The following is a 17,237-nucleotide window of genomic DNA, read 5'->3' on the forward strand; positions in this document are numbered from 1 at the left end:
TGAGCAGAGCTGCAGACAAGGGCATAAATATACAGTATACAGTATGTACTGTAGTTAGTTTGTGTATGTTGTGACCTACACAGAGTACACTGGTCAGTTTACTGGGACCTATACATTTCCTGTGTAATGATGTTTCCCCTTGTAATAATCAAATCCATGTTTAATACATTTTAAGAAATAGCACCCTGAAACTGCACAGTGACAAGTTAGTAAAGTCAAGTTTAATGTATTTTGAGATATGGAGGAAAGACCAATCCGCCAGTTCCACTGACTTTTTTGTGCTGTTGGTGAAAAATTAGCAGAAGCAGCACTGTAACCTGTTAATATTTCCTGACATTGAAATACACTTTTTCACTTAGTTTGTTTATATCCAGTTCATTATTTACCACAAAGATATATGTACAACAGCAGAGCAGTGGTGTGTAATGTAAATAAACACTCTGCAACCAGCAAATGCATTTAGATTGACATCAGCAAGTCTTAAAGTACAGATTTGTTGGATGTAACAGTGTTGTGCAGCATTATGTTGAATAATAAGAGAATATTAGGTGTTCTTGGATAATGTCTTGTTGACCTTGTACACATGTAGTGTTTTATGAACCTTTCATTTGCTGTTTTTGGCTGTGTGTATGTGTAGGTATGTTTGGATGGCTAGCAGCACACAAACTGTGCATGTACGCGTGCTATGTACCCTGGCTCAGCAGGTAAAACTTGGCTGTCTGCATTGGGAACATCATGTGTATCATAGCAATGATACTCATGCTGGTGTTTTTTGTCAGGTAGCATTCATCTGAGGAGGGAATGACAGTTGGGTGGTGATGCACAGTACATAACTGTGCAACATGTTTAAGACAAACACACAAATTCAAACATACATACAGTACATATACAGTGTGGGGCTTCTCATGGGGGTTTCAATATGTAGTGTGTTGGATTTTGCTGACAAAGCTCATGACCCAGCATGAAAGTAGAGCACACACACATACACACACAGGTGCAAAAGTAGGACACAGTCACAGTCTTACACTCAGAGTTATGAGTGTGTCATCACTCGCTGCTTATGGGGCAGCTGCTGGGAAAACAAAAACAAAGCCAAGATGATAATCAGAAAAATGGTGAAAAGGTCTTAAAATATGTGCAACCTGACTAATAGATCATAGAAATGTGGCTGTATTTTAAAACCCACTAGACTGCCTTCACGGGACACAGCTGCATAGACTCTGAGAGGCTGACTGCTGCATCGGTTTGAGTTTAATTCAGCTGGAAGAGCAGCTCCAGAGATCCCAGGCTATAATTGTAATGAGTCAGTTTAGTGACATATAGTTGTGGTCTGTCACGAATTATGTATTGCCTCTCTATCCCTGAAGAGCACACACACACATAGAGACCTATGATCATTAATCTTAAAATCAGATCCTTGATGTCGTGGTGCAGATTTCAGGGAACAGAAAAGCAGTAAGTGACCTTTAAATGTTAACTAATGATCTACTATGACTTCTTCACCTCCTTTATCATTGGTAGGGGTGCCTGACTCATTTTCACCCATTTTACATGCTCTTTGAGGTGGCGCTGAACTGTCTGAATCAAAGAATACGATCTCTTTGTGCAAAATTATAAATTACAGGCACTTAATTGCAGCTAAATTTTAACTTCACAAATAAGGCTGGAAATCATAACCAGAATTAAATTTTCCTATTGGCACAATAAAGAGAAATATATTAATCTAAACACACATTTTGAAAGAATTTGAACAAAACACCATGTTTTTGTACTATATGTACATAAGAGTACCACTGCAGTCAGAAAAGTGTTTTTTTAGTTGCACTAGAGCCTAAGAAAAACAGCAAAGACTGATACAGTAGCTACCACAGAATACAAGCAAGCGAGAAGCCTTACAGTACACAACACTGACCAGTGATGAAAAGTCTGGCAGAACTGCTTTCATATACATTAAGATTCTCCTCAACAAATATAGTTTCTCAGTGGCTCACCTTTGCTTCTCTGAGCTGCAGGGTAGCTGTAAGACTTCTAATAAAACAGGGATGCTTGTATTGATTGCTGCAGAATTGAACAACAGCGCAATAAATGTGTTTCAAATAATTTTATCAAACCTGCCACAGTAGGTGTCCATAAACAGTATGTTCACAGTATTTGAAGCATTGATTTTAGTCTCTTACACACTGCATCTGTCACAGGTATTTCAGTCATAACTGCAATTGTAAATATGTCATGAGAAAATACAAAGGCAAAAAGAAATAAGGAAAGAAAAACTAGGATTCCAGAGGAAGAAAAAACGCTAAATGTAGCCAATCTCCGGTCTCTGAACTAATCATTTTGCGTTTTTGAAAAATTTCCTGTCCCTTACTAACATTAAATTGTAGTTAAAAAAAAGTGTCTGGTTCATTTCTGGTGTTAAGATTTTCTCGCTTAGTTCAGTGACCTTCCAGCACAAGTTCGCTTCACTAACTAGTGGGTTACAGCTGTGCAAACCCCCCATCATACAAGGCTGCTAAGTTTGATCTGGGCATTTTAGGTCACGGGAGTGCTTCACAGATTGAATATCAACTTAGCCAGTGTACACAAATATGACAATGTTCATTTCAAATGGTTGATACTGTAGATTAAACACACACGGATACACACACACACAGGGCTTTATTTGGGCCAGATCTTGCCAGAATAGGACACAGGGCCTCCCAGATTAAGTTTAGCACTTATTGGATTGCATATGGTACCTCCTTTTTTTACCCCCTCTGTTCAAGCTTTGGTTTATCAATAGAAAAATAGCAAAAACAACACTTTTTTGCCATGATACATGTAGTTATTGCTTAACTGTTGTTTCAAAGCCATACATAGTTGTGTGTAGGTGCTATGATGTGAGATAGACAGACTGTCAGTTCAGTTTTTTGGCCTGCCTCTTGTTCGTGGTTGTAAATATAACTTTTGGCCGTAAGTCCATTTCTACCCCCATCATAGCGCTCCACAGACAGGATGGGAAACAACACGGAGGTGAAGGGACAGTGAGAGAGAGAGAGAGAGAGCTGTGAGCTGTAAAGCTGTTTTTATGCACCTCCCCCTGCTGGTTTTAAGTGATTATTGTGAATGTGCTGATTAAAATATAGATAAACAATTCTTTGTTTATGATGACAGTAGTTTTAACAGCTGGCACCTAGCTGTTGTCCAGTGTGCTTCTGGCACTCTGGATTTTTTGGATGCGTTCCATGACTTCCTCTCTCCCCTGACCCCAGTGGTGTACTGGCCATCAGACGTACTGGAACAATTCTTGGTGGGCTTCCGCACTTGTGAGCTGGTGGACCGTCAAAAAATCCATAGGATTTTCTCCAGTCCTGTCAGTCTCTTTACCAGCTCTCTCTGTGTGTCTGTCATTTGGGGTGTCCATGACAGCGTGCTACATGTGTGTTCAGGCCATCAGTGAATGTAATATAAACTGTGCATATGTAAACAACCCTTCCCACCCCCTCAGTGTGTAACACCCACCCCCCCTTCCACTCACATAATTTTGTTATGTCAGTGCCTGTATACTGTTGCACACACCTTGCAACCACAGTCCTTTTTCACTCAGCACTTTTCCACTCTTCATAGGAGGAAAGAGGATTTTAGCCAGCTCCAATTTCCATAGGTGGAATTGGTTGGGAATCTGCGGTCCCCCCCGAGGGGTGGGACGGGATCGATCTGGAGTGAACTGCTGAAGAATGGCTTTTCCATTAGGTGTGACATTGATCCAAGCCTGTGTACATCTTCTCAGTAAGGTGGGGAAGATGGGACAGGAGGGGTGGAGTAATATGAGGAGTTAATTTTCAAAGGACTGAAATGGGATTAAAGAAAAAATTCCATCAGACCTCCTTCCCTATGGAGACATAATACACAATAAACAGTGCACAATATGTATTACACTGTATACAGTCACATATATGTAGATTATTGTTTTAATTTCAGTGTTTACTAATGTATTCTGAGAAAAGATGAAGTGGTTTGAAGATGGGAGGGTTGCAGATGAGCTCATTAAAATGCTGATTACTGGGTTAAACAATGAGCGTTTGTACTGTTGAAATCAATGAAATACAGCAGTTTAAAACAATGAACCACATCCAGATCAGTCACTGTCATGTATGACCTGTTACCTCAACAGGCAGATCTGACCCTGGTTTCCACAGGTCAGTTCATCCCAGAAGTCCATGTAGACAAGGTCAGCTTAGCAGGAGGAGCTCCAGTGATGGGCGTTTATCATGTCATACTCATAGACATAAATCCATTTCTTTTACCTGCAAAAATTATTTTCCTTGTATTGATGATGACCGTTACAGCTACAGTCTTGTCTGAAGAAATGGAGCTCTGAAATTTTCAATATAAACGCTGTGCTACTCCAGATGAAGCAAGCAGGTTCAAGAGAGCAACATTTTGTTGCTTTTAACATAATTAAATTTTTGCATCCAAACCACAAATGCTCACTTTAAAAAGAGATAGTGGCACCGGAGGAACATTCAAGGGATCACCAAAGCCATTAGAACATCTCTTGGCACCACTAATATCTATACAGTGTTTGGCAATCCATCCTATTGCTGTTGAGATATTTCAACCTGGATCAAAGTCGAGGACCAACTGACTGCTGATAGTGTGGCTAAAAAATGACTTTGTAATAATGTTTACAGTCCTCAAAGTCAGGTATTGTATAAGGTATTGCTTTGGTTTTTGCAACTGAAACATAGGTGTTGTATGGGCACTTTAAAACAGCACCCATACCTACTGGTGGGCGCTGATGTTACAGCTGTCCTATGCATCCAGAAAACTAACCTAACAAAACCTGCATGTGACTCACAGTAAGCTGGCTGTGTGAAGTGCTGAGGAAATCATACAGTATATTCTTTAAATGTGGCAATACACTGTACAGTTAATTCCTTATCGTTGGCTCTGCGTCTCCTGTCTCTAGTTTAGATGCTGATTTTTACAGAGCCAAACTGATAACACAGGGGTCAGCATGACCTTTCCATGGCATTTACAACCATCGTCCTCTTGCTTGTATATTGTTGTTGGTACAGGTGTTACAGTAAAACCATCAGCTGACAACAGAGAGAGCCACACAAACTGATATGCATTCATCCGTATTTAGCTGAATCCAGATAATGATATGGTCTGTCTGTGTAAACACTTGGATGTATTAACACTGCAGTGCTGACATTTACACCACATGTGTCCGCGTTCACACACACACACACACACACACACACACACACACACACACACAGAAAAAGACACTGTTGAGGGACCCTGCAGCAAAATGCTCCATTTACCTCAGCTTGACACCCCTTATAGAATCACTGGAGTGCACACAATATAAATACCTTACCCTATAAACATACACATACATGAGCACACAGTCATTCATATGCAGGCACTCACTCAGATGTGCTGTAATTAAACACACACACAGATGCAATAATTCCCTCTCTACCCAGCTCTGTTACGCCTCAGCCTGTTGTTTTTAGTCATTTTCTTTCTCGTGATTCCAATCTCTGCACACCTCCCCCCATCTCATCCATCCATCCTCCTCTCATTCGCTTTGATTAGTAGCTGCCTGTGGGGGGTTGTATGTACAGTGTGTGTGGGGATTTGGGGAAAAATGTATTACTTCATGTCAGCAAATATATGTTTCTGAATTGCAAATACTGTAGCTTTTGCACCATTTTTGCATGTATGTACACATGTGTGTGTGTGCACGTATGCAGAAAATGCACAAAACATGAAGAGGATAAGAAGATAAATTCAACATACCAGCTGCAAGATATATGTCCTCTTCCAGTAAATTTAAAGCAAAGTGAAGACTCAGAATTTCTCTTTTTAGTAGGAGAACTGCCAAAAGGTGGCACAGTTATAGCGGCAGAATTTATCCTGCTACAACAGAGGGACACCAAGCCAACTAATATTTATGACTTGTGTAGAGTAACTACTGGTCCAGAAAATAGAGAGAAAAATATAGAAAAAGTAGGAAAAGAAATACCATGGAGAGAATGTTGTGCAGAGTGCAGAGGGACCAAAGGGCAAAAGCTTTGCTGCATAGAGATTATTGTTGGAGGAAAAGTGGAAGGGACCTTGAGGGATAGGTGACAGGTGAGAAAACAGAGTGAGAGAGGGTGAGTGAGGCAAGTAGAGTGGGAACTAAAGAGAAGAGAGAGAGAGAGACATAAAGAGAGTGGGAGTGAGTGAGAGAGGGAGAGAGCTATGTGTTGCACCACATGCCTCTCAGTTCCCCGAAGGTGCGCTGTCGGCAAAGGAGCTGCCCTGCTGAGAAAAAACAAAAACAACAGGAAGAAGGAAGAAAGAGCAGAGCATCCAAATATCGGATAGAGAATAAATATCAGGAGAGAGAGAAGGGGGAGAGGGGAGAAAGAGGGGGAAACTGGGGCACAAGCACATTAGTGACACGCGTTAACATCAGCAGGCGGAAGAGGGAGGAGAAGAAGAGCAGAGAAGAGGAGAAGAAGAAGAAGAAAAAGAAGTGACAAGACAGGTAAAAGTGCTGATGGTAGAAGTGTGATGATGCACCCTGCCAGGACCTGAGTGTGACCACCCCCCCACCCCTCCCTCTCTGCCCCCGTCTCCTTATCTGTTCTCTGACCCTGTCTCCTCCTCCTTCACCCTCCTCTCCTCTCTCTCACACAGCTACTGCTCGCTCTCTCTTCCCACAGTCAGACCAGGGAGAGCGCAGCGCCTGGGTTGCATCTACCGTCTCTCTCTCTGTTTCGTTCCTCTGCCGTCCCTCTGCACAGTCTCTCCACCTCCTCTGATTGTCATTCTGAAGCTGACACCCTGTTTGAAAATTCCCTGAGCTCGGCATCAGAGGCAGGACACAGGAGAAGCAAGGACCGGTGGGGGTATAAATTGGGGATCCCTCAAAGAACTGAGGAGCCTTTGTTCTTTTCAGGCTTTTGATGGTTGACCTGTTCTACTGCCTTACTGCTACGAGGAAAGACTTAAAATGGAAGACTTGGTGTGAGAGCAAAACACCAAAGGAAAAGCTTTTGCTGCTTTATTTTGCTTCACAGAACAAAGTGATGCACTGAAGTGAGGAGCTGAGGACTTAATCCATTTCCAAGCACAGAAGAAAGAACTTCAAAAGAAACAGGAGAACCTGAATGCAGACTCAGACTAAAAGAGGAAGAGACGCTGAATCAAGAGATCTAAGAAAACACGCTCTTTGAGACTTCAGGGCTTCCCTTCCAGTCTGTTTCCACTCCTCCTGTCCCACTTTTCCTCTGCGTGTCAGGCTCTGCTCCCCCAGCCTGAAGCTCAGCCATGCAGGTGTCCATTGCCTGCACGGACCACAACCTGAAGAGGGGCAATGGGGACCACAGCAAGCAGAGCGCCACCAGCCCCAACGTGGTGAACCAAGCCAGGGCCAAGTTCCGCACTGTGGCCATCATCGCTCGCAGCTTTGGCTCCTTCACCCCGCGCCACATCTCACTCAAGGAGTCAACGGGGAAGCACACGGGCATGAAGTACAGGTGTGTGTGTGTACTGTGCTTGGTTTATTGACTGAATTGACTTGAAAAACTGTTGTTTTATTGTTTTTCTGTTAGGTGTTTTTATCCTCCACACGTTTGTATGTTTTTATCTGTATTTCTTTTCTCATCCACTTCATCTCAGCTGCTGCATCTTCATTATTCTTTTATCATGCCACTCAATTTTTCATTAGAATTGAGTTGTCCACACATTTGTTGGTTGGAGTGCAACTCTGTTTCCCTTGTAGTTCTTTAGGGTTAAACATTAGAAAAGATAGTAAGACAGATAGTATATAAAATCTAAAAGAAGTCCACTATACCTTACACAGACCCTTATATTGATTGCTCGGTGATGATTTTGTTTGATTTATCAAATTCCATTGTATCACAATGATATAACAAATTACTCCTAGACTTTTTAAGAACTTTCATCTAATGTAAGTTCATTCCATTAAACATTTATCTGATTATTTAATACCATATTAATATTTTAACACTGATTTTGACCATTTTGCCCACCCCTACTTGGGGAATTTGTCACATCGCACTTTAAAGAATTGCTTTATGTAAATAAGAAAACCGCTTTAAATCCTGTTGATAGCCTGTTGTCTCACTGAGAGTCACAAATTTCCCTCTTTGTGCCTTAAAATCCCCTCTGATCTGCCTTTTGTTGCTGTCATATTGTATCATTTTATAAAGCCATTCTTGCCAGCACCATCTGAAGCACCTTCTGCCAAACCTGCAGTATGTTTTCAGTGAGCTCGCGCTACACATTTCAAATTTGATCCTCACCGCTCCAGACATATATACAGAGGCTGCTCGTTCAAACTGGATGTCACAAGCAAACCTGTCAGGATTTATGAATAAATGGTGTCTGGTAAGCTGTCTGCTACCTGCTGCTGAGAGTTTACTGACAGCTCCTACAGGTCCTTTGTCTCCTCGCTCCCTCTTTTTTTCTCCCCACAGTTCATTTACACTTACTCAGTTTCTCACATAGGTTTACTGTCTGTCTGGCACAAATCTTAAACCTCTCTCCATCTTTTTCTCTCCTCCTCACAAACACTCAAATGTTCAGATTCTGATGCTTCCAAATGCCATGAATGGAAGAGGACTCTTGTGCTTCTGCTTCTCTCCCACACACCTAAACACTTTTTTCCTACCTCTTTTTCTCTTCTCTCTGCCTCTCTCTGTGGTTTGGTGAGACAGCTCTGCAGTGTGGGCAGAGTGTCTGAGTCGGATTTGACCTCAGCAGTGCTGCTGCTCAGCTGACTTGTGTGTTTGACTCTCATAGCCTCAAGCTGTGAATCTTACGTAAAATATGGTGCCATTACTTTCTTTCCAAGCTCTGCAGATCACTGTGAAATGAGGCTGGGGATGTGTGTTGGCAGTGTGTCTGAAGACAAGTTTTGTGTGTGCATAGAGAAGAAATAGTGACAGATTGCAGGCTGAAGGTAGCGCTAACTATTCAGCTATATATGATGGTGTTAATATTCTATTAAATAAAGCCACTTCATAAAACTCTTCAGTATCAGAGTAGACACTATCAGACCTCAATCTGGCAACAGTTTTGCTGCTGTAGGTACATTTTTGGGTTGTTTTTGGACTTTGATGTGCAGTAGCTGATGCTTAATGAAAGTTCTGCAGACCTCTTGTATAAAATGAGGGTACTTGTCATGCTCCGTGCATGGTAAAATAGGTTAATGATGCAAAATTGTTTTGCAAGACTTGCAGGGAGATTAATTTTTCATTCACAGACATTTTTTCCTCTCATTTAAATTTTCACCTATTTTTGATGTTTCACTCGAATGAAACCCTTGCGCTTTAAAACATTGCTAAAACAATAATTAGTATGTATGACTTTATCTGAAACAACACTTACGGCAGATATTAATTAAGGTCTCAGAAACATAGAGTTTACAATTGAGAGTTATTGATCTGGATTTGTTTTGTTTCAGTAGCTGTGTTTAGTGACTTCTCATAATACCTGCTGTTTCTCAGCCTTTTCTTCTCTGCTGCTGCATTTGTTGCATGTTATGCTATAAATAGAAATATACAGTAAGTGTTCTTCACTACTAATTGTTGAAAAGGGCAGCAGCGAAAGAAGCTGAATATCACCACAATGCAGCATGTATTATGTCTCTTACAATAATTCAAACATGCACCTGAGTGTTGTAAGTGTGAGTGTGGGATCTGTTTTCTAATTTTGTGAGGTTTTATTAGGTATTACAAATTTGATCTTATCAACACTTGGACTATTATGGTACTACCTGAGACGAGTGAAAAACAGCTGTGGACTCCTTCTTAAATTACATATTGTCTGGACTGAAGCGGTCCAGACAATATGTAATGTAAGTGGGCTCTGATGTGGACTGACCAGTAATGAGAGCTGCTAGACAGGTGAGCAGCGTGCTGACTGTGGCTCTGTGCCACGTCAGACTACATTGGAAAAACAGATTAAAATGGTGGGGGCAGTGAAGTACACATGGCCGGATCAAAAGTGAATTTCACAGAGCCACAGCTGGCAGGTGACACTGAAGTTAAAAGCAAATTGCCCCACTAGGAACAAATGGATTCATCTCGGTACAGCAACAGGAATCCAAAAAGTTTTTTTCTGAAGTCTGTCCTTGAACTTCACAGTTTTGTGTTTCTTGTAAAGGACCATTGAAAACATGTCTGAACATTTTGAATGAACTGCAAATGGATTCTTGGATTTTATGTCTCTATACATTGATGACCTTCTGCCCATGTGGTTTAACCATATTGATGGGAAGAATTGATCAGGACATTGGTTTCATGAAGGTTTGTGGAGATGGGCGCCTCATGTGACAACTGATGGGCCTGTGTCTGTAACTGAGAAATCTCCTGACACCTCCTGGCAGGGTTTGATTGTTCAGAGTATTGACCAATCTGCCTTTAAAACAGACATGACTGGCAATGGTTCTGACAATACTGTGATGCCAGTGACCACATGCACTTCAAACACATCTCAGTTAGTGACTGTTGTGTGTATGTTGTGCATAATAGCTAAGGGGAGGAAGAACACTGAAATATCCTGGAACAACAAGCACTATACAAAAGGTGACGACTAAGATGGCGAGTATTTCCCTTGATCTTGATACCAGTACTTTGTATCTGAATTTGAAAAGGCTCTTGGGTTTAGAAGTAAAATGCCAGCAGCCTGAAAAAGATTTTGTTCACGTCCACATTAATACCTTTTCATTTTAAAACAAAGTTGATTGTTTAGCTGTAGAAAATACTACAGATGAGGAACAGCGTTGGTGAAAAGTAAGATGGATGAAAAATAAAAAAACAAAATATTTTCCTCATAGGTTAAATATCTTGATCATCATATTACAGCTGATATGATGGATTGTAGAGGTCTGACTGCTCAGGGTTTACTGAACTGTAAATGCCATTGTATACTGTTCATCTGTGGTGTGGGAATAAACAGAGCGGCATGCGTGGACCTACAGTCGCTTACCAAGATGCACACACACATTTATTGTGTGTGCCAGGGTTTTACAGGTGTTAGTCATATGCTGGCAGTGATAAGGAATATTGACAATACGTATTCAGTGCAGGACAGTGTTATACAATACATGTACAGTAACTGACTTAGCATAGAGGACAGCATGATTGATGCATGGGTTAATCCTACCAAAAGCTGCAAACTACAGTTGTGGTGACAGGTGTCAGTTTTGACAGCGGGTTAATTGTCACTTTTATTCTCCATTTTTTTCATTCTGTCAGTTCTGTCCAGATATAAATTGATTTGATTGATTAACTGATTGAATCCCCCTTTTAGAAAGTGCACCAAAGCGTTGGCAGCAGTATTATAGCTATAAGAATGAAACCTCACACACACATAGACATCTACACAATCACATGCACACACACACACACTCCCCTACACACATAGTCTCCTATGGAATGGCAGACCATATGCCAGTGCAGTCTTCCTGACAGTTTGTCATTAAAAGTTCAGTAGACAGGCAGAGGATGGTGAAAATTACTTCTGACAATAGATGAGGACGGGCTAGAGTTTCTGCTCACTGCTCAGTAGGAACAATGGGAGAAAAGATGTAGAGAGGAGAGAGATGGAAACGAAAAGAGACAGAGACAGATGACGAGAGACGATACCTGTGTGTGTGTGTGTGTGTGTGTATGTATGTATGTGTGTTAATCAGTCAGTGCTGCGTTGTCTTCTACTGACAGTAATGCTTTGGGATGGACAGTATGGGACAAAGTAGACAGTCTCCACCCCCCACCCCCTTCCTTTCTCTCTCTCTCTATGTCTCTTTCTGTTTCTTTTTCTTTCAGGAAGTGAACCCAGGGTTGTATACACCATCTGCTCTGGCACTGCTGTGTAGGTGAAAGCATGACAAGTGAGGATGTGTTTGCTTCTCAGTGTGTATCTGTGTGTGTGTGTGTGTGTGTGTTTGTTTGTTTCATTTCATGAGCTTGTTACGGCAGCTTCCATCACTGAACCCCCCCCCCCCCACACACACACACACACACAGGCCACATGAGGGGTCAGGCTTTCAAACTATTTATCCCCTTTAAACACAACTATGTGTTTCACATGTTGAAGAACAGATGTCACTGTCACTGTTGATAATGATGGTTGAAAAAGGATCTTTCAGTTTGTACTAACAGGAACAGTCTTCATGCTTGTGAATAATGGTTGGAGGTCTGTGCTTATGGTACATGAAGTCTCTTATCTCCATCTTTGATGTCCTGTTCTCTTGAGGCAAAAACAGAATATTTTAACTGCATCAACAGTTTTATAATACTTGGCTTATTAATTGATTGACTGATGTAATATGTTGTTTACTGGTGCATTGTGGGGGCTTGCTTGAGTAGAAATCATTTAAATTTTAATACGCTGTGACTGCAGCGGAGCAGTAGAGTAGAACGCTTGGTTTGTGCATGTGTGGAGGGGTGGGGGTGGTGGGTGCATCGCTGTACATCTGAATACAGTGATAAGATACTGGAAAATGGTGGACTTATGGACACATCCTTTGCATGTCATTCTGACAAGGTTTACTGGTCTATTTTTTGAGTGTGTGACTCGATTGACTCCTACAGTCACACTGATGCACTGCAGTGATGCTTTATCAATCGGTAACGATTTCCTTTACTTTCAGACTCAGTAAACAACATTTGCATCAGTCAATCAGTCAGATGGGTGACCGTAGATACACAGAGAGAGGAGGAGAGTAGGTTTAGATGGCTCTCATGAAAGGATTCAGACCCCACGCTGCGGTACGACTGTGCTGTATGCAGTACTCGTATAGATTGAGCCACCAGGGGTGCTGCTCCCCATGCCCCTTTCCCCTGGATCACTGTGTGTTGCGATAATAAGCTTTGAATGAGTCTGAGTTCCTATTTTGGCAGCATTTGAAATGAGTTAGAGCAGCAGCAGTGATTTTTGTGTTGTCTCCTTGTTGGTTTTAGATTTTTATTCATGCTTCCTGTATTGAGAGAGAGAGAGAGGGAGGGAGGGGGAGAGAGAAGGGGAGAGTACAGATGATAAAGGAGGAGAGGAGGAGCAGGAGGTAGGTATAATTGATAGAGGGAGGTATGAGACTGTGCTTGACTTAATATCACATCTAGTAATTAGTCAGCAGTGTTTGAGTACAACTCCCAACAGGAACATGTTGAGCATTAAAATACTGTATTTAATATCCTACGAACTCTGCTCTCTGTCAGTTAACCTTAACTGAGGCTCTGAATTTTCTCTCTGGGACACAGCAAGTCCAGTCAGGAGGCAGCATGCTCAATAAAACTCCAGACTCATTCCAGCTCACAGGGACATTAAAAGCTGAAGTCATGATGTCCCGTCCATTCCAGTAGCTTCTGTAACTTAATCTATCATTGAGCATTTTTTCATCTGTCTCTATGAAAAAATAAAGCATCTTCCTGGGATTTACTTCACATATTCTAAGACAAATCAGCCTCACTACAGCACTTGTTAAATCCTCATGCTTTTAAACATGCCAACAAAAGGTGCCAACAGATGTGTTGAATGCATTTCCCTCCTCATGAAACATTTGCAAAGCCATTTGTTTGAACATTAAAAATCCTCTATTGTCTACTAGCTTACAGTCTTCTTCTTCTTCAACATGGATCTACTCCTAAATAAACCTCTGGTACCATAGCAGTACCAGAGGTCACAAGCTCAGCAAGATACCTTGGGAGCATAGAAGAAATTATAGCGCCCATGAAATTGACCTAACTTGTTTTTGTCAATATTAAACTAAAACTATTTTACAAATTTGTGTTTTGCCCTGTAACAGCAGCTTTGCGCCTCGTTCTCAGGTCAGTGAGTACACAGGTAACAGGTTGGCAGTCTCTATGGTGTTCTTACAGGGCATGCTACCACCTGATTGAGCTGTGATTGCACTGATCTCTCTCAGGGCATCCAGACGGACTCTTGATGGGGTTAATCAACAGCAGAGTCTGTTTGGATAGAACTGGAGTTTTTCCATGTAAACACCACAGTATGTCCCATCTGAACCCATGTTGACAGAACAAGCTCTGACAAATGTATGTGAATATACGTATATACATATAAACGACAAAATGCTCTAATGAATCCATACAGGCTTATCTGCACATCTAACATTCACAGTCTCTTACACATGCTGTAAGTGTGCACACACAGATGCTCGTGTTTCCCTCTTGTTTTAACCTTCGTTCTCACTTTTTATATTTTGTTTACCTAAAGTGAGCGTCAGTGTGTGGGTTTGTGTATCACAGACATTTTTCCTTTATGACAGCTAACTCTGCTGATTCGGTTTGTGGTTTTCAGCAGGAGAGAGGGAAAGAGAGCAGAGGCAGCAGATGTGGGAGGTGTTTAATGGGTTACAGCAGTCAAGGCCAGAGACGAGTGACTCTGAAACACACAAACCAATGAAAACACAGCAAAGGCCAAACACAGACTCACTGACACACTTTTACCACAAGACAATAATACATTCATGAAGAGCCTCTTATTTTCACTTATTCAGAAAGTCTGTAAAAAAGAGAAGGAAGAAAGAAAGAACAGCCTTACACTGGTCACCTCTTGGACACCCATATGTGGGAAAAAAATATTAAAGGTTTATGAAAGATTCTGCATGAAAAAAGGAAATTCCTGACCACACTTCAACATGTGTTGCACAAAAAAACATGAAGGTTTTGTGAATACTGGGCAAGCTTTTGCATAAGCCAACTGTTAATTTGGCACAAGAGGATTGGTGTCAGCTCATCTACTGTCTGTAACCTGCTGGGAGCTTGCACAGCATAGTGGTGTGAAAGGCCAGATTAGCAACTTCTGAAAGTGTGTGTGTGGTGTGCCACTTTATGTAGGAGGTGCAAAGGTGTCCTGTGTTGTGTTGTGATATGACAGACCTAAATGTTTAAATTGTTGACCTTTATCATTAGGTATTTTAGAGATAAATGAAAGTACTGACACCATGAGTCAGTGTGTGCTCATGTGTGTTTGTGCCATAGAAGGATGGCGGCTGTTCATTTCCACGTAGCTTTATATACAAAGACAGAAAAGGATAAAATGAGAAAGATGGTAATGAATAAAGAAAGGAATTCTTTGTGCCTGCTGGTCGGGCTCCAAACCACCACACAACAAACACTCAACGGCCCCTAACCAACGCATTATCTCTGCTTGTTGCTATGGTAATCATGTCCTTGGCTCTGTAGTGCCATCATTCAATTTGGAACACTTTAAAAGACACACACACACATATGCACACACACTCACACAAAATAAACATATTTAAGTAAGACTTTAAGCCATTGGGGGTAAACCAAAAAGGGCAATTGAACTAAAGAATGATAGTTCAAGAATGATAATGAGACTGGAAAACAGATGGCAATGTGATGTGAATTAATGAAAGAAGAATGATTTTAGCCCTTAGTGTTACCTCTAGCCAGGTGTCCATTCAAATGTAGCACAAGTAATTTCTAGAAAATGGAAAGCTGGAGTTGGTGCATTGACATAAATACCTGTAGGTTCTAAATTCTCCCATTGTCTTGAATACCTGAACAGGTTCCCACACTTATTTTAGTAGTGATTTTGAGCACAGAGTAGGTGGTCATTGTTTTCATTGTCAGGATTTTATACTAGTTGGTGCTGACTTATATGGAAGCAAAAATCTGGAAATTTTAAAATACACTGATTTACTGAATTCTGTCACACTATCTTAAGCAAAACTCAACTTCTCAACTCTTGAGATCTCTTACAAATATCATATTTATTTATCTCTGGGAATCATTGGATATCAAACTGCTGTGGAGCCCTTGACAAGGGTCCAAATGTTTTTCAGAGCTGTTAGAGAAAGCAATAAGTCCTACATCCCTGTATAGGTTGTTTGTCCCTCCCTTTGGATACGAACCATAGGGGCGTACCAGTGGCAGACACACAGGACCTTCGTTGTCATGGTAACAATAATAAACAAATGGCTGTTGTGGAACAGTCATGGTTTTGTTAGGTTTAAGTACAAAAACTTTTTGGTTTGGTTTAGGAAAAGTTAATGATTTGGTAGGTATTTGGTTGGTATTTAAAGTAAATACTTCCTTGGGATTGGAGGACTTTGGTCGTCACGGTTGCAGTGATAAACACATGGTAAGAAACATAAGAAACATCGTTGAATATCAATTTAAAACAAGAAACACACAGCGTCTCCTGTGTAACAGTCCTGTGTTCTCTATGCTCTCTCTTGCCCCATATACTTCATCACCTGACTTCCTCCTTTGCTCCCTTCATAAGTGATATGACTGCCAAAGGTCATCTAACAATAAAGTGTAACTATGGGTCGTAATAAGCTGCTTGCACAGATGACTTATGAGACGATGAGATGACTAAAGGAGCATGAGAGAGATGCAGGGAGAGAAAGACAGTAAAGGGAGTGTGTCAAATCTAAGAATGATAATTCTAGTAAATCCCTACAGGGTCCTATCATATTTAACTGTGTTGAGAATAACAAACAGCGATTGTCTCTGGTTGTCTGTCAGTTTGTCTGTGAACTGCTGCTGTGCCCTTGGGTGTCCTGAAAGACACTGAGCATTATTAATTAGAGTGACAGGTCTGCAGCTGAAACTAGCTCAGAGTTCAAACATCTTATCTCGTATATGACAGCAGTTGATAAGAATAATTCCTCTCTGTGCATCACTGAATAAAATATTTGACTCGGTCTGTGGCAGTTGACCTGAAGTTACAGTCTACTTGTTTGTGAATGCAAGAATAAAGAGAGAGCAAAACCACCGCAGAGCTTTCTGTGAAGTTAGAGTTGAGGATGATGGGATCATCTCCATTCAAAGTGCTTTCTTCACCCTGCTCACTTTTGCTTTTTAATTATAGGAAGTGCCAGGATGGCTTGTCAGGTTTGTTACATGGTGTGGAGGGAGAGTGATTTAAACGGGGCTGAGAGCCAAAACTTTAATTCTAACCTTGTCTCTTTCTTCCACTGCTCAACACTATAGAAGAGAGGGCAAAAGAAAGTGAAACAAAGAGACTGATCATGTGAACTTCAAAAGTTCATCTGTGATTTTCCTTTTTTATTTACCTTAACCGTGTTATTAGTGCTGGTGCTTAGCAGCATGTTGATCCTTTAAAAATGCAGCTCTTCCTCCCCCAAAAGAAATCTGTCCTCCCAAGGAACATTAGATCCTCCCAAAAGCTTTGTTAAGTTGGTAATTAATCCTTCGTCAGAGAATCAG

At 41.2% G+C, this 17,237-nt stretch overlaps 1 protein-coding gene across 3 annotated transcripts in view; it reads left to right on the plus strand.

Annotated features, from left to right (window-relative positions):
- kcnab1a (potassium voltage-gated channel subfamily A regulatory beta subunit 1a) overlaps nucleotides 1-17,237 on the plus strand; it is a 105,386-nt gene that overhangs the window by 31,496 nt on the left and 56,653 nt on the right. Inside the window, exon 1 of one of the 3 annotated variants that reach the window (XM_018662112.2) lies at nucleotides 6,683-7,520. The exons of the other annotated variants lie outside the window; for them this stretch is intronic. Within the exon in view, the coding sequence (XP_018517628.1) occupies nucleotides 7,312-7,520 (209 nt within the window). The 5' untranslated portion in view covers nucleotides 6,683-7,311. Of the gene's footprint in view, nucleotides 1-6,682; nucleotides 7,521-17,237 lie in introns of those variants that run through there. 3 annotated transcript variants of the gene reach the window in all.

This window comes from Lates calcarifer, linkage group LG21 (assembly GCF_001640805.2).
Source record: "Lates calcarifer isolate ASB-BC8 linkage group LG21, TLL_Latcal_v3, whole genome shotgun sequence".
NCBI lineage: Eukaryota > Metazoa > Chordata > Actinopteri > Centropomidae > Lates > Lates calcarifer.